The sequence below is a fragment of the Hydractinia symbiolongicarpus genome, chromosome 1 (genome assembly GCF_029227915.1).
Source record: "Hydractinia symbiolongicarpus strain clone_291-10 chromosome 1, HSymV2.1, whole genome shotgun sequence".
Classification (NCBI taxonomy): Eukaryota; Metazoa; Cnidaria; class Hydrozoa; order Anthoathecata; family Hydractiniidae; genus Hydractinia; species Hydractinia symbiolongicarpus.
In genome coordinates, this window is record NC_079875.1 from 17,115,000 (window position 1) to 17,142,472 (window position 27,473).

A 27,473-nucleotide genomic window follows, 5' to 3' on the forward strand; every position below is an offset into this window, starting at 1 on the left:
ATGCGGCTATTATTAAAAAGATGTCAAGGCTGAAATTTCACTAAAAGTAAAGAACTCGGCCTTCTTTTCAAACTCTTCAAAGATTATACCATGGAGGTAAAAAAGAATAGGACATACATCTTCTTTAGAACTATTAATATCATGCGTGATGCAAAAACAGGTACCGCATTCAAAGTGAACGAACTCATCTTTAAATTTTCCCGCGGGGAGTTAGTTCAATTGTTTAGAAAGGAATTGTGATTGACCAATTAGGACCAACTGTCAATCAAATTAATTCATGCAAAAAGTCGCCAAGTGTAGTAGCATTAGCTAACAAAAACTACCATCACAGTCCTTAAGAGATAACGTAATAAATAAAAATAAAGTTTGTCTGTTAGATATTTATTTACACGGTCTTAAAATGTTAACAAAATCTTCCTCAGGATATTGAGTACATCATTCTATAAAAAAATTTCTCTCTTCACTCTATGGCCACATCACTTCTAGGCTAAGACAAAAAGCGAAAGAAAAAAGCATGATTTTTAAGAAAGCATCTTAAATTAACGTTAATTTCAAATGCTTTCTAAAAGAGTATAGATAATCTTCGAGTCGGTGAGTTAATGAGTATGCCAGTCGCGAGTTGCGAGTTGGTGAGTTCAAAAAATATACGGCTGCCGTTTGTCATGTGGTTATTTTTCCGGACATTTTATTATTGTTATTAGCACGTTAACCCGTTTTTTCGCTGGAATAGTCCGAAATAGACATAAACTGTTGTCTGATGGGATATTAGCTCATAAAACGTTTTGCGCAAAAGGATAACATTATTTTATCTGCGGTGAACAGATTTGATGCACCTGCAAGATGTTTTTTATTTGAAAAAAAAGGTGACACGTGTTGAAGCGTTGTAAGTGTTTTTGTAACTCGTTATTTTTAAATTACTGTCCACCCCCTGTCACTGTTATCGCAAGCCACCTGTGGCACTTTTATACCCCTTTAAATACTACATTCTGTTATCCAAATTCCATCCCACCATATACAAAAATAAAATATACATTGTCAAAAAAACAGCTAAAAAATTCGATCAGTCTTCTCCTAATAGAAGTATCTGTTAATCGCCCCCGGAATATTGGCCATATTGAAGAAAATCTTCTATGTTTAAATACAAGGTGGTAAAAGGTGATCACAGATACGTTTCTTGCTATTCGAAACTATGAAGGGAAGGGATAAAAGAATGCAGTATTTTCGATTAAAGGAAACACAGCATTAATTTTTAATGAGAGGAAAAAACATTATAATTTTTATATTCTTTGTTATATTTTTACAACTGTTCGCGACTTTTTACCACTTTTTCGAACTCGTCGCTTTGACATAATTGTGACTGAACGCCTTTCGTGGATCACGTCTAAAAATATAATGTGATGATGATATTATTACTTCCTAAAATATAAACTCTACGGTGGAGAGCGACAAGGAGAGCGTATGCATATTTTTCCAGATGTCGGCATTCGGAAGATTCTGCAACTCATCAGCTCACTGACTCACGCCTCGCCAACTCACCAACTTACACGACTAGAATATTTACCAAACTCTTTCTGAAAAATCATGCTTTTTTTTCTTTCGATACGAGATCTTAAATAAACAAAAATTTGTGCGCAGAAATAAAACAAAAGAATCATTCAGCAAATCAAAACATTCATAATGGCTCTTGCCCGCGTTTTTTACAGAAATTTTACTTATAAGTATGTCAGAAATAAAAGCCTATAAACTGTGCAACATCAATGGATCGACTTGAAATTTTCAGAGACCTTTTCTTAAACATTAATTGAGCCATGGTTATAACGGCGTTACAACGGCGCATGTATATCTTATGTTTTAATTCAGTTTTTTGCAACACATATACTTAATGTTTTTCCACTTCCCTCAAGAATACTAAAGTTTCTTCGTGCTTCTAATGTGTACATATCTTCTAAAGATGATTGGCTAATAAAATTCAGAAGCCACCTAGACCCCCGCCTTCAGGGAATATGTATTTAAATGTATTAAAATTCAAGAACGTAAACAAACGCAAGTATGCCCAAATCTGTGTATCCAATGAACTTCGCATCTGGCATAATTTGAAAGGATACCGCTTTCAATAGAAATTTATATAAAATTAAAATGGACGATTTTAAGTTGTATTTACTTTTCTTTTATACCTTCATGAGAGCACCTATTGTTTCAGTGTATTGTGTTAATATATTGAATCCAATATATAATTTCGATCAACACAACAGGTCATGCAATCCGTTCATAAAGGCTGTCTCGAATCAATTTGTACTTTTGTTAAAACTTTTGTTTTCCAAAAATGATTGTAATTAGTAGTTACGTCTCAAGGAGGTTCTTTACGAATGGTTTATTTTAATTTCATTTTAAAGTAAGCCAAAAGTTATGTGTTGTGAGTCCGTAGTAGAAAAATAACAAGTTAACCAACGTTGAATATAAAAGATAAAAATAAAGGTGATTTATTTTAATTAATATACTACATAATGTTTGAAGTAAATGTCGTTGTGTTAAGCTGCTTTCTCTGGACAAAGCATTCGTTTTTTTACTGTTATCGAAAGGAATCATTCAATTTCACAAGGCAGTTTTTTTATCCAAAACGTGAAAGATATTTTTGTTAGTAATAAATATAGTGGGAATAAAATTATTTTTTTGACGTGACGCTTGACTGTGCATGAAACTGTTTATTACTACGTGTTGTGCGAGATCTAAAATTATTTTTTATACTGTAACAGTGCCGTATGTTTATATCTCTTTGGTATGTGTGTGCTAATATTACGCGGGAATAAAAAACCCACCAAATTATGACAATGTAAGGTCAAACATTGGTGCTGCTATGAACACAAATTATCACAATAGACTGGGAAAAGTACAGGTGCCACGACTTTATTTACGTAAAGCAATGTCGCGAAATTTCTTTAATAATAGCCGTTGTCTGTCTGTCCTGTTACGGAAACACGAAATGCGATATATAAGTAACAGGCGACCTCGTTGATTTTTCCACGAGTTAACGACTATTTCTTTAATAATAGCCGTATTCCGTCTGTCTCTGTGCGGCTCCCCGGCTGAGTTGAAGGACACGCTACAGAAACACGAATCTCAAATGCGATACATTTTTATCCACTTTGTTGCGACAGGTAAATTTAAAGGACGGGCGAACCCATGGATTTTTTCACTGTCTAACGAATAGTCTGTTATATTACCCATATACGTCTGTCTGTCTGTCTGTCATGCAAAATGGTAACTGCAGTAACGAGACACACGAAATGCTGTAAATGAAAGAGAGGCAAACCCGCGGATTTCTCTACGGGCCACCGAAAAGCATATTCAGATTTATACATTTTCTGGAGAGACTCTGTTTATAGCGTTATTTTGTTATATCGCTTTTTTAGTTGTCCTAAGGATATTTTAATGTGCTCATCTTGAAATTTTACCCGCATCCTATATAACATACAAGGAAAACAACAGCACTCACTGTATTGCACCCTATTTTTGGATGTAAAATGTCTTTTTAGGTTCCATTTGCTATATCTCCCCCACAAAATCCAGTGTTTTGTCTGTTAGTTGAATTAAACAACGCACCTTAAAGTTGATTTTTACAGCAGTTCGGATACTCAGATTTTTTAATCTTAAGGCCCTTTTAGACGGCGAACTATTCGATAAATCATACATTAAGCTTACTAAATAAAAAATACTTAAAAGAATAATTAAGTGTATTGTACCGAAAATTATTGAAAAATTATTACCAGAATATAAGAATAGTTTAGTTTAGCTACGAATAAAATCAAAACGTTTTGATTTTTTTCAGCGATAGTTTAGCGAAGATCAAAGAATACCGTCATCCGATAGTACATCTGGCTCCAAATTTGACAACTTGAATAAAATTATCATGCTGTCTATTTTCACTTTTGAAGTAAAACTGCGCATTTAGGAAAGATAATAAACAAGGAGCGATTCAACGTTCTTTTGAAGAAAGGGTAAGTATGTATACTAAACTGTGCTAAGAATATGCTAAGGATATATCATGATGATTTATTAAGCCCTTTTAGACGATAAATTATTCGCGTAAAGTTACTAAATATCGTAACAGAAATATATGGTATTAATTTTATTTAAGTTTAAATACACTATAAGTTGTTCAATGAATTATTTCTCATCTATTGAGTTTGTTACGTCAAAGCGTTATTCATTCATTCTCAATCATTCTATTTAAAAGTGAAATTTTACATCATGATATAATTCTATAGCTACAAATTGCTAATTTGGAGTCCTTTTAGACGATAACCTGTTCCATAAAATATAAATCATGCTTACTAAAAGTAGAATACTCAACGGGTTAGTTATAGTGTTTGTTCCAGAAATTATTATAAAATTAAAACCTGAAGTGAAAATATTTGAAGGAAAAGTAAGTACATTTAACTGTGGTAGTAAAAATATGCTAAGGATATATCATGTTGGTTTAAAAAAGTTGAAACGAAAAAACAATACAACAAAATCGTGCATATGGATTCTTAGAAAGTGTTTGGATTTAAACTGTAAAGTAGCAGTATTTTAAGGCGTGAGTATACAAAAAATATGTCATATTTTAAAATGATATTAATTCACTAAAACTTTATTTTGATACATTAATGTATATATTTTTAAAAACCTCATATGATATCTTATAATAATACGCCAGTTCCGTGTGTCTGTCTGTCACTTTTGCAAAGTGGATTACATTCTTCAAAATTTTCTTTAACAAATTCTATAAAACATCACCTATAAAATTGTTCTGTAATTTACCAAACTTTACCGATAAAATAGTATTGACGTCAAAGGAAAGTTAATTAAGATTAGTGAAGCCATTATTGTTATTAAAACTTTGAGGCCAAATAACTTGGAAACGAGGTGGTGACGTCAATGTTTTTTCACCGCGTGGGTAACTAGGGACAACCTGGGACCAATTTGGGTAAGTTTTCCAAACCTGGGTCCCCGCATCCGTTTCGGAATGGACGGTTTGATGACGTCATCAAAAAACCTTTAAACCTTGATATCTCTGCAACCGTTTGTCAAAGATACATGATCATATACATTTTCTTGATCAGCATTTCAAGATCTATACGATGAAGGCAACAGGTATACAAATTTCTAAAAAAATATATTTATTTTGTATTTGCACTGCTGACGTCAGCAAAAAAACTAAAACAACCTATTTTGCCATTGTCCTTCTGTCTAAGTGGATTACTCCACGGGATTTATCGACTAGTCTATATAATAATACGCCAGTTCCGTGTGTCTGTCTGTCACTTTTGCAAAGGGATTAAGTTCTTTACAATTTTCTTTACCAAATTCTATAAAACATCGCCTATAGAATTGTTCTGTAATTTACCAAACTTTAACGTTAAAATAGTATTGACGTCAAAGGAAAGTTAATTAAGATTAGTGAAGCCATTACAGTGCACTTAAAACTTTGAGGCCAAATAACTTGGAAACGAGATGGTGACGTCAATGATTTTTCACCGCGTAGGTAACTAGGGAGCACCTACCTGGGTCCCCGAATCCGTTTCGGAATGGACGGGTTGATGACGTCATCAAAAAAACCTTCAAACCCCAATATCTCTGCAACCGTTTATCCACAGTACCTGATCCTATACATTTTCTTAATCAGCGTTTCAAGATCTATACGATTAAGGCAGCGGGTATACAAATTTCTTAAAAAAATATTTTGTGTTTTGACAGGTCTCTGCTGACATCATCAAAATTTTTAAACCCCTATATCTCATTAACCGTTTATCAAAAGCACATAATCATATACATTTATTTGATCAGCGCTTTAAGCTCTACACAATGGAGGCAACGTGAAAACAAGGTCCTGATTATTTTTTTTTGTCGATGGGTTGCTGACGTCATCAGAATTTTTATTCTGCCTTCAGTGGATTTTTCCACGGGCTTTATCGACTAGTCTATATAATAATACGCCAGTTCTGTCTGTCTGTGACTTTTACAAAGTGGATAAAATTTCTTTGATAAAGTCTATAAAATATCGCTTATCAATATGTTCCGTAAATTAGCAATCTTTGACGTTAGAGCAATATTGACGTCAAAGGGAAGTATATTAAGATTAGTGAAGCCATTGCATTGCACTTTTAAATTTAAAGCTAAATAACTTGGAAACGGGTGGAAATAACTGACGTCATCTCCTGCGTGGGTAACTAGGAACTACCTGGGACTAATTTGGGTAAGTTTCCCAAACCTGGGTCCCCGAATCCGTTTCGGAATGGACGGATTGATGACGTCATCAAAAAACCTTTAAACCTTGATATCTCTGGCAACCGTTTGACAAAAGTACATAATCCTATACATTTTCTTCGTCAGCGTTTTAAGATCTATACGATGAAAGCAACAGGTATACACATTTAAACAAAAACCCGTCCTTATATCTCTTGAAAAAAAAATTCTAAATTTTTAATGGATAGGTTGCTGACGTCATCAAAATTTTTATCCTGCATCAGTGGATTTTTTCACTTATCGACTAGTTTCCTATATAATGGTATAGAATTTATCAAGAACAAATAAGGTTTAAAAAGTTTTAAATGCTAATACTACCAAGTATCTTGGAAGTTTTCGTTTTTTTTTCTTCTTTATTTTTTCTTTTATTTGAATCAGCAATCAACATCTTCAAAATAATTTGTCTTTTGCGTTTGTGTCTTTCGGCTAAAAATGAAATCACCGAGTTAAACGTATTACATGTTCAAGTCCAAATCTTTTAAAGTATAGAGTTTGCTTACTCAAATAAATTTACTCAACGCTATTTTGAGCAAGAACGGTTTATAAGAGACGGATAAAAAACGAACCCCTCTGTTACAAATGAGGTCCCATCTACAAAACTACTAGGTTCTCATGTTTGCTGTTTTTTGAGATCACAAAACAATAATCTAAAAACGATTTTAAAATATTTTTTTAATATTGTTCTCTTTTAGAGATATTTTTACTAGCTATTATATTTTTCCCTACAATTTTTAACCTATAGATTGATAGATAGATAGACAGATATATATTTCGCCTATAATAAAAAGTTGCACCAGCGCTAATTGTTCACAATAAGATGGCAGAAGCAAGTAGAAAGCAGTGAGCCTTATTACTAAGCCCCTAGTTGTTGAGTATTACATGCTAATAAATGCTACGGTACATTCATAATACTATTTACAATCTCAAGCATAAAATATATATTTATATAAATGAGTCGTCCTTAGTTATTAGTATTTCCTACACACCCTCACACATTACAAACACCATTTTTTGTTTTTGTACTAAAAATATTTGCTTACATTAATATTACAGGTACGAATTGCTAACTTAGACACATGTTAAAGCGTATTATATATATTTCAATATCCTCAATCAAAAATGAATTCCACAGCTGGAGTCCTCTATGTCGAATTTAAAAAGAACCAGACTTTAAAATAGTTTTTGTAACAGTAAAGTTACTTCTGGCATACCTGGTATTATATCTAGCTACGTTTAAAAGATAAAGAAATGTTTGAATGTTTAATTCAAGTATATTCAGAACATCAATCTTGCCAAGCAGTGTTTCACCAGAGGTATATCTGTGTACACCAAAAATTATTCTACATCCATGTTTTTGTTGACTGTATAATTTTTGCAATTTACTGCTATTGGTACTTGCCCATACAATGTTACAATACGTTTTAAATACGAAATATAAATTACGTAAACAATGGAGGTTTATATATGGTTTAGCTTTAGGAAGCTTAAAGCTTAGAATTAGCTTAAAAACTTTATAGAAGAGGTGCAAAACGTAGGGGGTATTCTCTTAAGAAAAAAGGCTAAAAAACATGGTAAGTTTAAAAGTACCGCTATAGTTTAAAGACATTGTAACATGAAAATGTTACATAAAAAAACTTACCGTGTAAACAGGAAAGATATACAACTGTCTTTCAATTTTATAAGTTTTTTAAAAGTTGGACATGTTCAACTTTTGCTAAGTTTTTTCTATTGAAATTAACAGAATGATTAATGAGCTATCGTTTAAACTAAATATTTGAGCTGTATCAGAAAAGTAATTCACAATACAACATGAAAACCGGTTAGTTTAGTATCTGCTTTCTTTCAACAGTGAAGCTTTGAGGAAATATTTGTGATCGTCTTGTCGTTAAATGGTGGCAGGTAGAACAATGGCTGTCTCATGAAGAAAAATGCCTTCATATCCTTGAACTTTATGACAACTTTGTTTCATTTTTTTAAACGTTTGGTAGTGTAGTTACGTTTGATACGTTTTAGTGGTGAAAGGTTGGATTTATATTAATATATCCAGTGAATGTCAAGACAAGCATCGAAATCATTTTTAGTTACTTATTAGTTGAGACGATATTACATCGGTTCTCTGGCCATTTTCTCAAAGCACTGGCGCAGCAAGAAAAATTTCAGGTTTCGCCTACACTTTCTATTTACATTTCAGGTTTGACTTATCGAGTAATTCTAACGAGTAATTGTTCGAGTTACTGGAATATAGAAATATGATTTCATTGTATCTCAATGTTTTTTTAGGTTGTACGATCGTTGATATGGGTCACTGTTTCAAATCGCCACATCTAAAGGAGTCATTTGGGCGTAAACGATTTGCTCTTGTTATTGTTTCGATTCAACTCGTGCTGATATGTTATTACGTGAGATATTTTTCCGACTGGATGCTTTTTATCAACTATACCGAGGTGGTACAGAACGATATTTACAGAGAGAAACTGGAACAAAACTCTTCGCCAAAGTTAATAGAAATCCCTTATATAAGAAATAATTCTTATTTAGCAAATTTTCATATCAAACCGAATGGAAATAAGAAGAATGTCACTTTATTAGTTATTGCATCAACTGGACCAAGAAGATACGACAGAAGAGCCACTATACGTAAAACATGGTGGCAACAATGCAAACCTACAGGAAAGGTAAGGATAACACATTTTCGTATCAGGCTTTTAGCAGGCTAAGTCGCTTTAAGTAGGGAGGAATGGGGATGTTTTTACCCAAAGGTGCTGCCAGGGTTGGCTCTGCAGAAATTTCTACCACACAAACCGGTTAGAGGTCATTAGATGGCACCAAATGAACTCACAATACTATATTTAAAGTGCGCTGGAGTGGAGACTCGAACATGAAACCTTATGATTACATGCTGAACGCGCGATAATTATACCATCTCCGGTAATAAAAGTATTTCAAAAAGTTGATTATTTAATTGTTACGTTAATTGAACAGCTGCGTTTGCTTCGAATAAATTGTAAAGGACGGTTCCGGTATACGTATAAGTATGTTTTCTTGCCTTTAGGTGGTACCGGAATGTATATTTATGACAGATAAACTTGCTGAAAATCAAGAATTCTATAATATTATCAAAAACGAATCTCGTACATACCATGACATGCATTTTCAAAACTTGTCTGGTGGTGTAGAGTTTGGTAAAAGGTTTTTGTATCATATGGTGTACGCAGTAACGAATTATAATTTCGATTATTTTTTAAGAATGGACGACGATTACTTTTTCTGCATGGAAAAGTTTCTTCACGAAATTCCAGTCCCAATGGAAAAATATTTTCACTGGGGGTGGGTACATAATGTTCCTGGTATAACACGTCCAGAAGAAAGCATGATTTTATTTTCAAGGGATGTTATAGAATTATTTTTATCACAAGACCCTAACAAAATGTTATGTCATCCATTGGCAGATCAGATGGTAGCTGCATGGTCAAACTATATCAACATGACGTATTTGTTTAGGCATGATTCCAGATTACATCATGATCCCCCGGTGCGTGATTTGCCAAACATTAAGAATAGTAAAAATGTTTGCGATAGATTCATTGGTGTTCATGGTGCTTATCCCAATGAAATGAAAACTTTGTGGAATAACAGAGGCAAACAGAGTATTTATACTACCTTGAAACACAATTCTCATATTGTGACTATCCAAAGACCATTCAGATGGCAACTGTTCGATCATACTTGGCAGTATGAACCAAAACCATGTGTTTCAAATCCTTCTTGGAATACTTCAAAGCTGTTTGTAACGAAGGGGTCCTATTCAGGTCGGCAAGGTGAGGACAAAGAACATCATTGAAAAAAGCTTCTACCTTACTATGTTAACACACAAATGGACGTTAGAATTATTAAAAGCTAAGTGATCATATTCTTCTTCTTCATAGATAACAATTGCAAAACTAAAATATTCAATCTGAAATATAAACATAAAAATCAAAAGTTGATAAAAGTGTTATAAAAAGAAATAGGGTTAAAATTTTGGTCAAGAAAAAATGTTGTTCTATGATAACTTCAGTATCTTTAATTTATTTTTATATAGTATGTAGAGCTGTATATATGATTGACTTATTGATCACTTGTGTATTTTATTATCCAACTAGTAATTTAAACCCGTAGAAGAATCCACTTAAATTAGCGTGCTTCTTCTCACAAAAAGGTTTGTTGATACTTTCCTTAAGAAGGCTGAAAAAATGTTTTGAATGAAATCCCATGGAGGAATCCACTCCAAAACCCTTTAAAATGTATTGTATGTTTTTCTTATCACAAAATGATTTGTTGCCAATTTTATTTAAAAGACAAAAACAAAGCTTTCGAACGAAATGGACAACAATAATAACAACGTTCATTACCTGTGACTTTACCCGTGCAATAATCTATAACAAAGCACCGTCACGGTAAACTTAAATTAGCAAGCAATAAACTTACCAACTAATGAAATCATTTTATTTTATCGCATGATTTGCTCTAGCCAATTAAAATCGTGAACACAACGGCATTTATACTATTCTGGCGCACATGCGTATAACTTGCGAAGTCGGGTTACATTGTAGTGGAAAACATGAAAAGAAACTTTGTTTCCGAATTACCGCAGAACGTCGGAAACAGCGTATATAAAATACGCAATATTTTTCTAGGGAATGTATTATAGACGCTTTTAAAAGAAATTGCAAAAAATATAATCCACTTTGCTTGTCACAGAAAAACGGACACACTCTCCGTATTATTATATACAATCGAATTGTACTAGAAAGAGAATTAAAAATTTAAATAACTTTTCACTAAATTTTACATCGACAGAAACAAATGTAGGTGACATTGCTCTTAATATATGTATCGTGTTATTGTCTTTGGTGTTAATTCCAGTGTGTGTGTTAAATGACATTTGTTTTTGGAAGAAATTTAAAATGCAAAAAAAACGAAGAAAGGGGTGTTAAAAATTTCCACGTTTCTTCATTGGAACCAGGTTTATGTAAGAATGTCAAGGTTGAAATTTCCTTAAAAGCATAGAACATTCCCGGCCTGAATTTCTTGAAAGATTATCTCTTTAAATAATAACCATTGTCTGTCTGTCTGTGTGTCCGCGAAAGCTGCGTCACGTTACGGAAACACGAAATTTTCTCAATTGTGCACCAATACCAAATGCGATATATATTAACCGACTTTGTTTCGACTGCTCGCATGTAGTATACCAATCACGACGCTCTATTCTTTAAAACAATCCAAGATTTTCAATTAAAAAAAAATCTAAGATTTTTGCGGCTGGACGAACGCCATTTTAATTTTGAAAGTGGTGATGTGTGGTCAGGTTTGCAGGCTTTTTATCTTCTGAAAGGTTTATATGTTGTTACGTTTTCTAGCCACGTACAACCTCGTCCCCAGGACTATTTGCTTTTCAACGGCGCTGCGCTTTCTGATAGTTCTAGCGAAATTTATGACGCCACAGTAAAAGGGGCTGGGAACGAGCTTGAGCCACGTACAGATCTTAAACGCATCAGTTTTAGAATTTTTGGTTAGGAACATAGATTTTGCCAGCTAGCTACCTAGAGCCTTACTTAATACTATTCTGTATGGTACAAGAGCTTTTTATCCTAGCCAAAATTTATTTTTATGTTGAGGCTTTGGCTATTTAGCTAGCTCCTAGTGAAAGTATAAAATGCAGTTTGGTTACAACAATGTTCTTAAGCAATAATTCCTATGCTAAATGCAGTTAGCTAGGTAGCTACATTTTTTAATAATTTCCTGAAAACTTTTTCTGAAAATGAAATGGCTGAGCGATTGTTTTAGCTGGAGGGGTAACGACAGGCTGTTTCCAGTGTTTTTACTTAAACCGAAGCTGCAATAAAGTTTTTCTACAAAAGGGTATTACGCCTATACGCCTGTTCAACTCTGTTTAACCATGGAGATATAATATAAGAAATATATTATATCTCTATGGTGTAACTGTACTAAGCGCTTAGCGCAGTTAACAACAGACTGTTTTTTTTATAAAAAAAATGTTACGCCTATGCGCCTGTAATGAGGGGTCAGCCCACAGTGACAATTAATTTTTAAACTTTCTCTGTGATCACGGCTGTACTGATGTAACACCTTTTTACTGTACTAAGCACGCAGCCTTGTGTTAGCAATGGACTGTTTCTTGTGTTGTTATTTAAACAGTGTGTGAGAAGTTTTAGTTTTAAAAGGGTATTATCCCTATACGCCTGCACAACACCGATTAACTGTATTAAGCGCTCAGCCTGGTGTCACGAATAATTTTTTGCTATGATGGAGTAACAGTGGTTTGTAAACTCTTATTTCAGCTATCGTTGCGGAAAAGTTATTTTTTTTAACTATCTTAAAATCGCAACTCTATAATGGTGTATGCCTTCACTTGATTTACGACATACCAAATACCTGTACAATGCACTCCACCTGATCGTATTGTGGCTCAACCGGGCGGCTTGACGCCGGGTTTCCCGGCTATCTCTTTAATAATAGCCGTATTTTGAAGTTTCAAAAATGCGCACTAATATTTTTTTGTCCACTTTGTTGCGACAGGAAAACTCAAAGGACGGGCGAGCCTGTGGATATTTCCATCGGCTGCCGATAACGAGTCCAGAATATTACGGCGAAAGAATTATTTTAGAAACATGCCTTTTTTTCAATAACCTCTTTTTCGCATTGTACCTTTTTCGAGTTGTTTAAAATTCTCCTGCAAATTTATCAAAATAATATGAAATTCGGTTTAAACATGGGGTGTAGAAAAACAATAGTTCCGCAATTTTAATAAAATTTCTTTCTTTCAGACACTCTGTAAATGGAGGATATTCTAAAGATTGTCAATTAGCTTTGACCTATCAAATAAAACTATTTAAAACACGTCAATAAAACTTCTGATATATTAATTTTTATGCATATGTTACGGGAAATATGATTAAATTGGAAATTATGCTTATTTTTGGGATATTACGTGTTGGGCTTTTATTATTATGCATAATAACCAATTAAAAATGCATAATCCCTTATTTTATCGCATCACCGTAACATACATATTGTGTAGATACTTTAAAGGTATAAACTGTCGCGGTTTTTGGGCAAAATCGCAAAAGTTTCGTTTCATGAAATATTTGATTACTATAAATCGCAAAACTTAATTCTTGCAAAATAATAGACCCAGAGAGATTTCACTAGAACACATGGTATTGGGATATAAATCGCACAAGGACATGAGAAACGCAGGGTGAAGGTCGTGGAGGTTAGCGAACATTTTTTGGTGACAAACTTCCTAAATAGCAATGCATTTGAAATCTGTTAATTTGCTTTTTTTTTCACTTTACTTTCATTTATACATATTTTCTTGAAAAAGTGATAAGTGATACCCATAAAGTCGCGAAAAGCCAGTTTTTACCACTAAAGTATATAACTATCTAAAATATGAACAATTTAAAGCTAAAAATGACATAGTTACTGAACTGAGAAGAAATTTATATTTAAAAATATTGGGCGAATTTCTGAACTTAAACCTTAAAAGCCTGAACTGTTTTATGGATACCTAACACTGGTGCAAATTTGAGAAAATCTAAAAGTATGACCTGGGATGCACTTGTTAACTCTTGCTAAAAGAACCCATCACCTTTATCCAGCTATTTAGATTCCTTTCGTTGCCTACGAGATAAATAAATATAAATAAATATAAAACTCAAATAAATTATACAGCTACATAAATAAAATTTCTATCTAACTTGACAACAGTGGATTAGGCAATAAAATGATCAAATTATCAAACTTCCGCTTCGTTAAAAGATGTTCCACTAGAACCCTTCTTTCATGATCAAGCTATACAAAGAAAACTAATGCTGCAGGCTCCTTCAATTACTCACAAAATAAACCAAAAAAGCCCAAAATGTTAGCCGAAAATGAATAATAAGTTGATTCACTTTTATAATATATATAAACAAACTTTATATATATATATATATATATATATATATATATATATATATATATATATATATATATATATATATATATATATATATATATATATATATATATATATATATATATATATATATATATATATATATATATATATATATATATATATATATATATATATATATATATATATATATATATATATATATATATATATATATATATATATATATATATATATATATATATATATATATATATATATATATATATATATATATATATATATATATATATATATATATATATATATATATATATATATATATATATATATATATATATATATATATATATATATATATATATATATATATATATATATATATATATATATATATATATATATATATATATATATATATTTATAACTTTATACAAATGTGTATATATACCTTAACTTTTGATTTATACAAATAAAACACTCTCTCTAACAACAAATAAAAATAAACAATAGCTCAATAAAATTAACTAGTTTGAAAAAATCTGACTGCTCGACTCTTTTGTTCGTTAAAAAACCATAGTGCTATTATAGACCATAGTTCGTTAAAAAACCATAGTTCGTTAAAAAACCATAGTGCTATTACACTTTTCAGCAACAAAATTTGTTAGTGCAGTGTATTATTGATGTTGCTCCACTTTTGTCGGCAAAAAAAAATGTTTGATTGGAACTTTAAAAAATTCAAACTGTCAATGGAACTGGAGTTTCTTATCAGGGTTGTTTTCTGCATGTTTAAGACAGCTTTATTAAGTCCTCTGCAGTTCCAAGGAGGCTTTTTTTCTATCGCTTCCTATATCTATCCTAACATTATTCGGTTGTACGTTTAGCTACTGGCTATGGCGTGGCTTTTTATGTTCCTTGTCCTCACCTTGTCGACCTGAATAGGAGCCTTTCGTTACAAACAACTTTGAAGTATTCCAAGAAGGGTTTGAAACACATGGTTTTGGTTCATACTGCCAAATATGATCGAACAGTTGCCACCTAAATGGTCTTTGAATAGCAACAATATGAGAATTGTATTTCACGGTCGTATAAATACTCTGTTTGCCTCTGTTATTCCACAACGTTTTCATTTCATTGGGATAAGCACCATGAACACCAATGAATCTACCGCAAATATTCCTACTATTCTTAATATGTGGTAAATCACGTACCGGGGGATGATGATGTAACCTGGAATCATGCCTAAATAAATACGTCATGTTTATATGGTTTGACCATGCAGCTATCATCTGATCTGCCAATGGATGACACAACATTTTGTTAGGGTCTTGTGATAAAAATAATTCTATAACATCCCTTGAAAATAAAATCATGCTTTCTTCTGGACGTGTTATACCAGGAACATTATGTACCCACCCCCAGTGAAAATATTTCTCCATTGGGACTGGAATTTCATGAAGAAACCTTTCCATACAAAAGTAGTAATCGTCGTCCATTCTTAAGTAATAATCGAAGTTATAATTCGTTACTGCGTACACCATATGATATAAAAATCTTTTACCAAACTCTACACCACCAGATAAGTTTTGAAAATGCATATCATGGTATGTGTCGGATTCATTTTTAACAATGTCATAAAACTCCTGACCTTTAACACGCTCATCTGTTATGAAGATACATTCTGGTATTACCTAAGAAAAATAATATTAGACTGTATCAGAAAATATCTAATCATGCGAAATGTGCTTAAAGTTGGTGAAAACAGATAAACTTTATTTTGCTTGAATAAAAAAGAAATCCTAAAATTTTCGCAACAGCATCTAAAGCATCAAACAAAATACTTCTGGAGCAAGACTTTTATTCATTTCAAGAAATTTCGTGAATGCTATTTAATGTTTTATACCCTTCAGTTTTATTACAGTAAAGTAGATTTCTCAACAGGTTGTACAACTCGTCTACACATAACATTTCCCAGAATGATCAATGCTTTGGTAAAAAATTTTATGCTGATAACTTATAAGCTCCAGTTTTATATCATCGAGTAAAGCAAAAAGATTTCTTATGATTTCTCCATTACCAAGTAAATGGCTTTGAGCCTTCATAAGTAATATGCCCACAGCCATCAATTACTTCTGTAAAAGTTGCACCATTCTAATCTACTTAGAAATGAATATGTAATATTGTAGATGACAATGCTAGAAGGATCAGGTTTAGTATAAACTTAGTCAAAAACTGATGGAAAAGTTCACTCAATGCAAGAAGGCATACCGTTAAAAAAATACAATTTTCATGATGTCAGCAATAACCCTATTCTCAACAAATTTCTTATATTTTCAACCCCTATGGGAATATCAAACAGTAATGAAGATAATGTGCAGAATGATTTTTTATTTTGCAAGAAGAAGACATTGGGGTAATATTATGTTCTGTTATGAAGAACTTAAACCAATAATAGAGTTCGTTGACAGATCTTCGAAAAAGTGCAAGAATGAAAGGTATGAGTCGTACAAGTATGTTAAACCATAATGTAAATCTGTCTGGAGAGTTTGCAGCAGCGTTTTATTATAGGCGTGATGTCCTTTTCAACAAATAACATAATAAATTTAAAAATCAAGCCTTTACTTTCGTTAAATCTAAGAGGCTGATTATGTCAAATTGCAGTCACAGTCAGACTGGTTTCCTTGGTGCTTTCAATTGGTATACAAAGTGAATTTCCTACAAACCTTCAACAGTAGAAATCTTAATTAAACAAAACTTATAAGCTCAACAAAATCAGTATCAGTTCCATCTATGTAAACTGGTTTCTAACAAGTAAAAATGTATCTACAAAACAATTTACTATGTAAATTTTAAACACAAGTATAGTTCATGCTTTGAATTTAGAATGGCGGTAATATAATTGCCTAAGTGGATTTTGCCAATTTGTAACAGCAAAATATAAATTTAAATACTGGTTGAGTAACTTGTGAATAAATTTCACATAATTAAAAAACATATTTTTTAAGAAACAAAATTTTGATGAGATCAGCAATCACCTTGTCCTTTTATACAAACAATGATTTTGTGCTTTAACCTTTAAGGAAATAGGGTTTAAGGATTTTTGATGGCGTCATTTACCTGCAAATTGTAAAAGGAGTTGTTTTAGCCTTAGTGGACTGGTCCACTTTTGGTCTCAAGTGGCTTTAAAGTTAGTGCAATGCGATGGCTACACTAATTTTAATTAACTTAATAATGTGAGATTATTTTATTAACTTTAAAAAAAGAGCCTATTTGTCAGCTAATAAATAGGACATAATAATTAAATAATTCTTTTAGTAGTGCTTAGTAGTTTAGTAGTGTATTATCACGATAGAAATCAATCAACAATAAAAATATTTCTTTTCACCTTCTTTCTAAAATTTAACTCCAAAAATCTTTCAAAATGTGTAAATATTTTGCAAATTTAATAATAATGTAACATAATTTGTAAAACTTTTCTTACCTTTCCTGTAGGTTTGCATTGCTGCCACCATGTTTTACGTATAGTTGCTCTTCTATCGTATCTCCTTGGTCCAGTTGATACAATAACCAATAAAGTTACATTTTTCTTTTTTCCCTTTGGTTTAATATTGAAATTAGCTAAGTACGGATTACTTTTTATATAAGGAACTTCTTCTTCAATTTCTTTTATGTTTCTTTCTGTGCTTTTGTATTTGACAAACAGCAGTAATGGTGCACCTATTGATTTAATATGCTGTCCCCATGTTGATAAATATTTGCAGTAATAAATGAACAAAACAATTTGAACTGCAAGTATAACAGCTGTCCCTTTTTTACATGTGATAGCTTTTTTAGAATTTTCAAGCGTCATATCAGCATCATTCCATGTAATAATAATGCATCTTAAAAAAAATGTTCAGTTATACACAGCTGAAAAACATAATCTCGGTCCGCTGCAAATAAACTTTAAAATACAGTAACATGTCAAAGTAAATTCCAGGAGTTTGCCAGGTTTTTTGACCTTTCTTCAGGAATGCAGTTTGACAAAACTGAGAATAAGAGTGTAGTGGCCACTGTAATAAAAGGGAAGGGCTATATCTTATTGACATGACCCACTTTGACACACTATTGTTGGGTCTAACAAGTTTGAGTATTATCTTTAAATGCCAAAATTAGCCTTGTTTTATATGAACTTTAAACAAAGCTAAATTATACATTCAAATAAATTTCTGTTATATATTGTGATATTTACTTTTGACATCATAAATTTCATGAGTATACAAAAGGGTAATACGATGGTAGGAAATATTTAATACACTCAATCATAGTGCTATGTTTTTCCGAAAAGATGCATGTGCAGAAATTAAGGTAAGGAAAACATTAATGCAGAAAAAAAACATGGCCAGCAGAGCAAAAAAAGAAAAATATTGACTAACTGCTGGGTTAAAGGATGCATGAACAGCCAATACTCCTTGCAAAAATGAAAATAGACTAAATGTTAGAGGGTTTATGTGATCATTTGTGCTTCTGCAAAGCACCGTTCGCAAGGCACTATAATTTGAACCATAGGTTGAAATTATAGTTAAAAGATTGCTTTCTCAAAGCATATGATCCGATGTCTACTTTGCGTAATCGTTTCCGAAAGTTACTTTGCTAAGCATAAAAGTGACAACAAAGATTGTGCATGGATGCTGTGCTTGGAGAGGTACGTGAAAAAAGCCAAGCTTTAAATGCATGTTTTATTTGTGTGAATGTTAAAATAAAATTGTGCCAGTACAGCATGGTTAAAACATATTGTGAATAACTGTTGAAACCTAAATTTCGTCCACGTTTTAATTGTGGATTTTGTTTGTTTCGAACATTTTCCTTTGCGTCTTCTTGGTTTGTTTACATTTATACCTCCATTTATGTGCATGCATCCAGCATTATGTAATCAGTTAGATGCGTGCGCAAGTAAATATCAGAACTAAATATAATAGCCTTTACCGACCAATTACCATTTTGACGTTTCTCTTGAGATGTATGGGTTGCATAAAAAACTATTTATTATTACATAAGCTTGCCTTCCCTTATGTAAAGCAGAAAACATTACGATGTGACAGTTATGTCAACTGTAGGAAAGAAAAATAATACAATAGCGACATAAATTTTCCTGTTGCATTTGTTTAATAAAAATGCCTAAATTTGAGCAATTTTTTTTAAGGAATCAAGAATAGGGTTTGAAAATGAGGGTGGTTTGCTGGGGTGGTTTTCTTGTAGTGCAATCAGTATTCTTGCTTAGTACCATTCATCTTTTTATTCTATAAAAACGTAGCTAGTTTTAGCCATGGCCCCTCCTGGAAATAATAGGAGAGGGTATATCCCTCAATATTTGCGAGGCTAGCCATGTAAAATATGCACATCTACCTTTCTATCTATCTATCTATCCATGTATTGTCAATAAAAAATACAAATGAATCCTACAAGGCCATGTTGCATTATATAATAGTTATTACATTGTAGCTATAGCTATATAATATAATTTTTTGGGAAAATCTTCTGACAGTTCAGCTCCTTTATATATATTTGGTCTTTAAAAGTAGATTGTTAGAATGTTTTTAGCACATAAAAATTGTTATGAGTATGCAACAGCGGCTATAAAGCAGAAAAAACCATTTTGACTGCCCAATTAGGAGAGATAAATTGCCTAGCTAAATAGTTTATCACAGACTAGCACTAGTAAATTGGATTCTCATAGCCTCTTGTGGTTAGACCACAAGACAAGAGAAACAAGATCATTTTATCATGACACATGTTGTTTATAGTCCCTAGACCTCTTAACAAATTGATAGAAAAAATAATACAGGCAGTATAGTATTATAAGCCATAGATCAGCTAGCTAGCTAATTCCAAACATTTTAATTTAGTGGAGGCACCTTCTGATCTTGAAAGAAAACATATAGTTTGCATGCAGTCTAGAATTTAGAACATATAGCTAGCATAGCATTGTTTGCTTAATTATATCTTTACTTTATTATATTATATTATTATAATATTATATTATATATCTTGCAGTATTAATAGCGTTTTAGCCGGCTATTATTGTCCAACACAGCCGCCATATTTGTTTTGCTCATTTATCTCTTCCGTCCGTTTTCCCCCCCGGATACCTTATATCGGAGAAAAAAAAAGAAATTTGTCAAAACTACGAGAGAAGCAGAAGTGATTCAGGATAGACTGAGAACTACTAAGGCTCGTTTCTCATGTGATCGCAATTCACTTTCAAGAGAAATCTTTTAATAGAAGCGACATCTCGGCAAAGCGAGCCAGCCCGCTTAACCGGGCCGGCTCGCCTTATGTGATCAGCCCCTAAGTGTTGTAACAAGAACATTTCTCACATTTCAAGTCAATTTTTCGTTTATGGGCAGGGAGCATTAAAATTATTGACAAGAAGCATGTCAAATGGTATCTTACCACTCGAGCAACGAAAATTAAACTTATTGCATCAAAAACATGGCGGGTGACTTTCCAAAAGTCCATCCTATATTGTATTCTATAATGCTACCAAAGCCCGGGGTTAACCGAAGCCATGTGAGGGAAATTGGGGAGATGGCACACTGTGTGGGCCGTTGGATGTTGCCGGGAGTTGTCTAGTAGAGGGCGGGCCCTAGTTATGTAGCTCAAAATGAGCATTAAATACTCTAGGACTCCCCATCTAAGCCATGGCCCCTCCTGGAAATAATAGACAGGTATATCCCTCGATATTTGTGAGGCTAGCCATGTAAAATATGCACATCTGTCTATCTATCTGTATGAAGAAATTGGGGAGCACACGATTAAGACTTATGAAATTAAGCTTTAAAGAAAGAAAGCACGTTTCAAGAAAATAAAACCCGCTGAAGGAGAAAGAAAACACGTTCAAGGAAAATAAAACACGTTTTAGGGGAAATATAAGCGTTTAACGGAAAAAATGTATTGCCGCTATCGCGCGCAACACTCTCATACCGATCGTCAAAATAAGTCACTTTTCCATCTTTTTCCGAATGTGTTTTTTTTTATTCCAGTCTCACAAGTAACATATAGAAGAAAAATTATTTTAGTTATTGAAATAAGCGTCTTTAAAAGTTGGAAAAATGGTGTGCTGCTTTATTAGCAGGTTACATAATACTTTAACACAGTTTTCTGGATAAATTTTTTTTTGCTGAACTTAGATTGTTACACCTGAAATCCATATATTTTATTTTTGAGGAAGCGAAGAGAAGGGCAGTTTAATTTCAGAATATATGTAGACAACTGCTTGCCTTAGAGATTCTGTCATTCTGTTATGTAAGACAGCAGAACCATTAAGGGATATTTAAAGAATTATTTTTTGCAAGAACTAATTTTCGAAAGAATGAGTATAATGTACTAGAAGGAATGTGAGCTAAAGGCTATTTTACACTTTAAGCGTAATTTCCGTAAAATTAAATGGAAAGGAACAGAAAAAATTCTAACATATTCATAACAGAACATGAACAGAAAACGTTCTTCTCAATTCTGTTTTAAGCAAAGTGAATTGAGTTCAACGTTTTCTTTGCGTTGTGTACGAAAAAGACAAGTAGAGAATTATTTAGGCTTGGTTCTCACCTGGCACTAAAAAGAGCACTAACGAATGATAGAAATTGAGCACCAAAGAGCACTGGAAAATGAGCGTCTGTTTTAAAGTGATTCACATTGTAAGAGAAAACTACTTCATATAAGAACTCTTTTGAGCATGGAACGAGGAATAAATTCACAATTCACACTCTATTTAGTTATTTGGAAGTCATGTTCTGCACAAAATATTTCTGCACGAATGTCGGCATCTTTGATCTCAGAAGAAAACAATGAAACGAGCACTAACAGCACCAAACCTTAGTGCTCGAGAGATATATATTTCTATGTTCTAGCACACCTCAATCAAACTGTTAACAGTATAAATATACCACTAAAAAGCACTCCTTGCACACCTGACTTTTCTAAAATATCTTTCCCCTGACACCCATCTGCGCATGCGCCAACTAAATTCTGAAAATCCGCTAAATCCAAAATAATCCGACGTTATCAAACGAACATCTGCGGATGCACAAAACCTTCACCAGTATTCGACAAAGTGTGACGTCATCATGCACAAATTGAATCAGGAAAATCCCCTAATTCAAAAAACTGTGCCAGATTTGTCCATGTAAAAATTTATTGATAAATTTTTTTTCAGATAATAAAGAGACAAAATGAGTTTTTGTAGAAATGCAATCAGCGCAATATATATATCCTGTATCAGCACAAGTGGCATCCACTACCAATGCTCATACTGTACGATTGAAAAATGTGCGTGATATCGTTGGCGATTATTACAAGAAATTAAAGGTTGAAATAAAACAACAACTTAATCTTCACGGTAAGATCGAACAAGAAGCACATCGAAGACATTCAGAACGACTTATATGAAGAGCCAGCTGACCTCACTCCTCAGGAACATAAATATGCACTACACAAAACATTTCGTAGTTTTCGAATAGCCGGTGTTAAAAAAGCTGACGTTGATAGCTATCTAGCAATGGTTCGACTGCATGTGGAGCAATTGATTATTGAACAGGTAGAAGATATGGGATTCGCCAAACTGCAGTTGTTAATGTGGATCATGTGGAAAAAAAATAGCATGCTTGCTATTCAACCTAATGCAGAAGATATCGATGGAGGAGCAGAGGATTTACATACGAACATTGATCAATACGCAAGAGTTAAAAAGCCATTTAATAGCAGACTGATGCAGGTAATTCAAGGTATTGATGTAAATGAGCTGCTGGATACAATATGTTTGCTCAAATAAGGATTCATGTGGAAAATCCAGCGTTATCACAAAGCGAGTTTACAATCGATCGAAAAATTCATCTGGATATCGATTTTTATAAATTACAGCTGACACGATGTTGATCCTATATCAAATTAGCTAAATGGATCAGTGCAAAAAAGGCTATCATCAATCCAAAAAATAAAGATGAGGAGTGCTTTAAATGAGCTGTTATTGCGGCACTGCATCATGAAGAGCTTGATAAAAACTATCAAAGGATATCTAAATTACAACAATATGCAGATCAATACAACTGGGAAAGGCTAAAATTCCCACTGAATATTAAAAAAATCATAAAATTTGAAAATAACAAACCAAATCTTGCGGTCAACGATTTATATTCATCGGGGACTATTTTTCGTAGGTCCGACTACATCACAGATAATGAAAAGATGCACTATACTTGCATTAAAAGTCTCTCAAGGCTGGTGGTCAGAGGAAATTCTAAGGACTATAAAGCGATGCATTTCTGCTTAAATTGCTTGCAGGCCTCTAATTGTGAAAAATCCAGGGACAAACATTATAAATATTGCGTAGATCACGAGGCGGTTAAAAATACAATGCCAAAGGAGAGCAAAAAATGGTTGAAATATCAGGATGGTCAACAGCAATTCAAGGTCCCATTTTCAATTTATGCTGATTTTGAATCACTGTGGATCCCAGTGGAAGATCGTCGAGAAAGCAAGACCATAAAAATGAACAAACATGTACCATCAGGCTGGTGCAAATGTAGCACATTTGCCAACGGAGACATATCACATCAACTGACAACATATCGTGGCAAGGATTGTGTGGAGAATTTATAGGGCATTTGAAAAATGAGGTCGAGCGGTTGTATAACACATTTTCAAAAACTATGGTAATCACACCAGAGGAGGAAAGTAAACATAATGACGCATCAGAATTTCACCGAGGTGCAGCTCACATTTGTTCATTAGGGACCTTGGAAAAAAATACAATGCGCAAGATATAGGTTGTATTGCGGAAAATAAGGAGAAATATATCAGTTTCAACGTCAAGGTCCCCGTGTCTCTTACTGGAGTTACTAATTCTAGCGGGGAACAGGTGATCTATTTCGCGTAGTGAGATCTTGCAAATATTTTTCAAGATATTTTTCATGTGCAATTTCAACACAAGGTTTGCAATAAGGACAGTCTGCTTGCGTTAAAATATCCTTGTACTTAGCTTCCTATTTTTATGATGGCCGTACACTCGCAAGATTCCTGTGGTATTTTTTCTGATGAAAATTGGTTCTAGTTTTGCCTTCAAATTCCTTAAATTTAGGGTTGATATAACGATCTTTCTTCACACCTATGTTGTTGAAGCAAGCCCCAAATTTCCTCTCCATTTTTTTAAGATTTCCTCATATTTTTTTTAAAAATTCAGGATAATCACCAAGATCGAACGACATGGTGAACGGTGAATTAGGACTATATTGAGAGACACCCTGAGAGATTTTTTTAGGGGTTTTTTATCAGTAACGGGAATAGGTTGCCGTCTTGGTCATAATAGCCAATCACATACCGTTCATCTTAACCTTTGTTTGCCGGAATAGTCTCACTCACCATTAGGTTTTCAAGGTTCACATCTTCGACATATAGGGGTGTGACATTGCTGTAAAATTCTTTTGATTTAATAATTTGATCTCTAAATTTAAACATGCGTATTTATTTATAAAATAAAAATATGAGCAATACTTTTTAATTATTGTCACAAAAAATACAAGATGCATTAAAACAATTCATGATGATGAGCAGAACCATTTGAGATAGACTTTATTATGTATGGCTCCTCCGTAATAGCATTAATACACATTTCCTTCGTAATGAAATGTTCCGGAACATACCTTAGCATATTGGGGTCTGCTTCAACGGCCCTGCTACACATTTCTCGAGTTTTGAATCGATCCGGAACATACTCGAGTACATAGGGCTTTTCTTTAACTGCCTTATGGCACATTTCCTGGGTCTTGAAGCGATCCGGAACATGCTCAAACATCCAGGGATACTCCTCAACTACCTTGCTGCACATTTCCTGGGTCTTGAATCGGTCGGGAACATACTCGAGCATATAGGGGTCACATTCAACCGCCTTACACATCTCCTCAACGTTGAGATGTTCCGGTATATACCATTCTTTAACATTCATTTTGTCTCTTTATTATATATATTTTTTGATCAATACTTTTATTTTTATTTTTTCGTCAAACATTTACAAAAACCACCGTTATACAACATATATTCATGATAACAATGTCAACATAATATCTTACTTTGCACCACAAATTTTCTCCACACATTTGCATCTATCATAGGCATCAAGCACACATTCACAATCATCGCACTGTTCTTTTATTTTATGTCTATTATAAATCACCGACCCTTAGTTCTTCAAGTTACTTGTTTTTGAATTCAGAAACCCGACCCTTTAGTTTTTCAATCAGTTCCTTATCTTGTTTATTCATTCCCACTAAGGCCAGTGCCAATAACGACATAGAGACTCCAGCGCTGATAAAAAATACACTCAACATATCATTAATTATTTCCAATGATGATTTGCTACTCATATTTATTTAATAATATTTCTTTGATCAATACATTTGAGGCTTCCATAATTTTGAAATCTCTTGCTTGTCGTCCTCCGGCATGCACCAATTCCAATATGGGACTGGATGCCATGCCAATGGAAGCAGCTCTTTCCTAACTATAGCCTTTTGTGCCTTCCGCAGCCGATAGACATCGAGTAATTCAAACTCAACCCCAACGTTCCTACACATATCCAGAGTAATAAACCAATCCGGGACCCATTCTGGCTTGAGCATATAGGGATCCACTTCCACGGCTCTCGTGCACGATTCTTGAGTCATGAGATGTTCTGGCACACATGCTATATTAGAGGAATCCTCTTCAACGGCTCTGGTGCATATGTCATGCGTCTTTAATTGATTAGGAATATGAATGAGTAGGCTGGGATCATCCTCAACAAACATGACGCACATTTCCAGAGTCTTGCATTGATCTGGAACATGAACGATCATATAGTGATCCAATTCAACCACATTGTTGCACATTTCTTGGGTCTTGAAATGTTCCAGGACCTACTCAATTATATAAATATTCGCTTCAACTGCTTTGTTACAAATTTCCTGAGTCTTTAATTGATCCTGAACATACCTGATCAGCCAGGGATAATCCTTGATGAATTGTGTAATTGTATTTATAAAAAAACTCTTAAAAATTTTTTAATAAGTAAATCTTGATATGGACAGAAATTGACATCTTGCGCATGATGATGTCACACTCAGTCAAATACTGGTGAAGGTTTTGCGCATGCGCAGATGTTTGTTGGATGACGTTGGATGATGTCGGATTATTTCGGATTTAGCGGGTTTTCAGAATTTAGTTGGTGCATGCACAGATGGGGGTGGGGGGTCAGGGGGAGAGATATTTTAGAAAAGTCAGGCGTACAAAGAGTGCTTTTTAGTGATATATTTACACTGTTAACAGTTTGATTGAGGTTCTGGCAGAACATAGAAATATATATCTCCGCTCGTTAGTGCTCGAAAAACAACACTAATGAGCAATAATGAGCACTAAAGAGCGTTGAGACTAATTCTCACTTATAAAAAAACCCACAAAATATCGTTCGTTAGTGCTCGTTAGGGCTCTTTGTACTTTTTAGTGCCTGGTGAGAACCAAGCTTTAGGCAATCAGCTTATTTCATTTTGTGAGAATTGTGAGAAGTGTGTTTACTTTCTGTATAACAATGTACGCAATTTTATGAAATAGAAATTTCAAGTAGAAATTTTTTTGTTGTTTGTGTCCATTCCATTGCATGAAAAATTTTCTTAAAGTGGAAAATAATTGTTAAATAATTGTCAAATTTCACTTTAAATGGACCATTTTTTTAATACACAGTGTCATTTTAAGGTGCGAGTGGGTTGATTTTACCTGCGCCTGCATGAATATTATTGAAATACATAGATTCCTGAGAGACGCTAGAGTTCCCCTTCTCCAAATTTTATTATATTCTTTTTCTTGAATAAATTCGTCAATGTAAGTAAATATTTGATAAATTTTTGCAAATACGGTCCCCACAAATATATATATTTGTAGGATTAATTAAGAATTAATTAAGAAAACAAACGGAGAGAGATTGTCGTGTTCCAGTTCCATTTTGGATTCTACTATTATATTGTCGTTTCTTCTCCACATTGTTTTTTGTTGGTCATTCATCACCTCTTTGATGTGTTGCAATTTTTCATCGTAAACCTCTCTTCCTACTTTTTTAATTTTACTCTTTTTTGAATTTAAATCCTGACTAACGAAAACAGCGCCAGGAGTTCTCTGATGTACCAAATAAAACTAGATGCAGCATTCTCATTGCATGCCACAATAT

The 27,473-nt window shown here is 33.3% G+C and overlaps 2 protein-coding genes and 1 long non-coding RNA gene across 6 annotated transcripts; 1 reads left to right on the plus strand and 2 right to left on the minus strand.

Moving 5' to 3' along the window:
* Positions 1-1,258: 1,258 nt before the first annotated feature.
* On the minus strand, positions 1,259-8,011 carry LOC130644035 (uncharacterized). Its single transcript, XR_008982585.1, has 3 exons — positions 7,925-8,011; positions 6,604-6,711; positions 1,259-1,381 (listed from the first exon to the last, which is right to left on the minus strand). It is a non-coding gene; the product is annotated as an uncharacterized LOC130644035 (long non-coding RNA).
* LOC130643988 (uncharacterized) lies at positions 2,322-10,399 on the plus strand. 4 transcript variants are annotated; one of them, XM_057449635.1, is made up of 4 exons: positions 2,322-2,475; positions 3,827-3,995; positions 8,566-8,960; positions 9,338-10,399. In XM_057449635.1, exons 3-4 carry the CDS (start codon positions 8,583-8,585, stop codon positions 10,124-10,126), a joined length of 1,167 nt encoding a protein of 388 aa, XP_057305618.1. In that variant the 5' UTR covers positions 2,322-2,475; positions 3,827-3,995; positions 8,566-8,582; the 3' UTR covers positions 10,127-10,399. The 4 variants fall into 4 exon arrangements, with proteins under 4 accessions (XP_057305618.1, XP_057305619.1, XP_057305620.1 ...); XM_057449636.1 differs by lacking the exon at positions 3,827-3,995 and having other exon boundaries at positions 2,328-2,475; XM_057449637.1 differs by lacking the exons at positions 2,322-2,475; positions 3,827-3,995 and adding an exon at positions 4,246-4,423.
* Positions 10,400-14,679: 4,280 nt separating this feature from the next.
* LOC130644046 (uncharacterized) lies at positions 14,680-18,442 on the minus strand. Its single transcript, XM_057449639.1, has 2 exons — positions 17,730-18,442; positions 14,680-15,939 (listed from the first exon to the last, which is right to left on the minus strand). Exons 1-2 carry the CDS (start codon positions 18,096-18,098, stop codon positions 15,133-15,135), a joined length of 1,176 nt encoding a protein of 391 aa, XP_057305622.1. The 5' UTR covers positions 18,099-18,442; the 3' UTR covers positions 14,680-15,132.
* Positions 18,443-27,473: the final 9,031 nt, after the last annotated feature.

Excerpts from the sequence above, each read along its gene's own strand:
- LOC130644046 (XM_057449639.1), bottom strand. The coding sequence starts at position 18,098 with ATGACGCTTGAAAATTCTAAAAAAGCTATCACATGTAAAAAAGGGACA. Across the intron at positions 15,940-17,729 it reads AATGCAAACCTACAGGAAAG|GTAATACCAGAATGTATCTT; the intron begins GTAAGAAAAGTT and ends TATTTTTCTTAG.
- LOC130643988 (XM_057449635.1), top strand. The coding sequence starts at position 8,583 with ATGGGTCACTGTTTCAAATCGCCACATCTAAAGGAGTCATTTGGGCGT. Across the intron at positions 8,961-9,337 it reads AATGCAAACCTACAGGAAAG|GTGGTACCGGAATGTATATT; the intron begins GTAAGGATAACA and ends TCTTGCCTTTAG.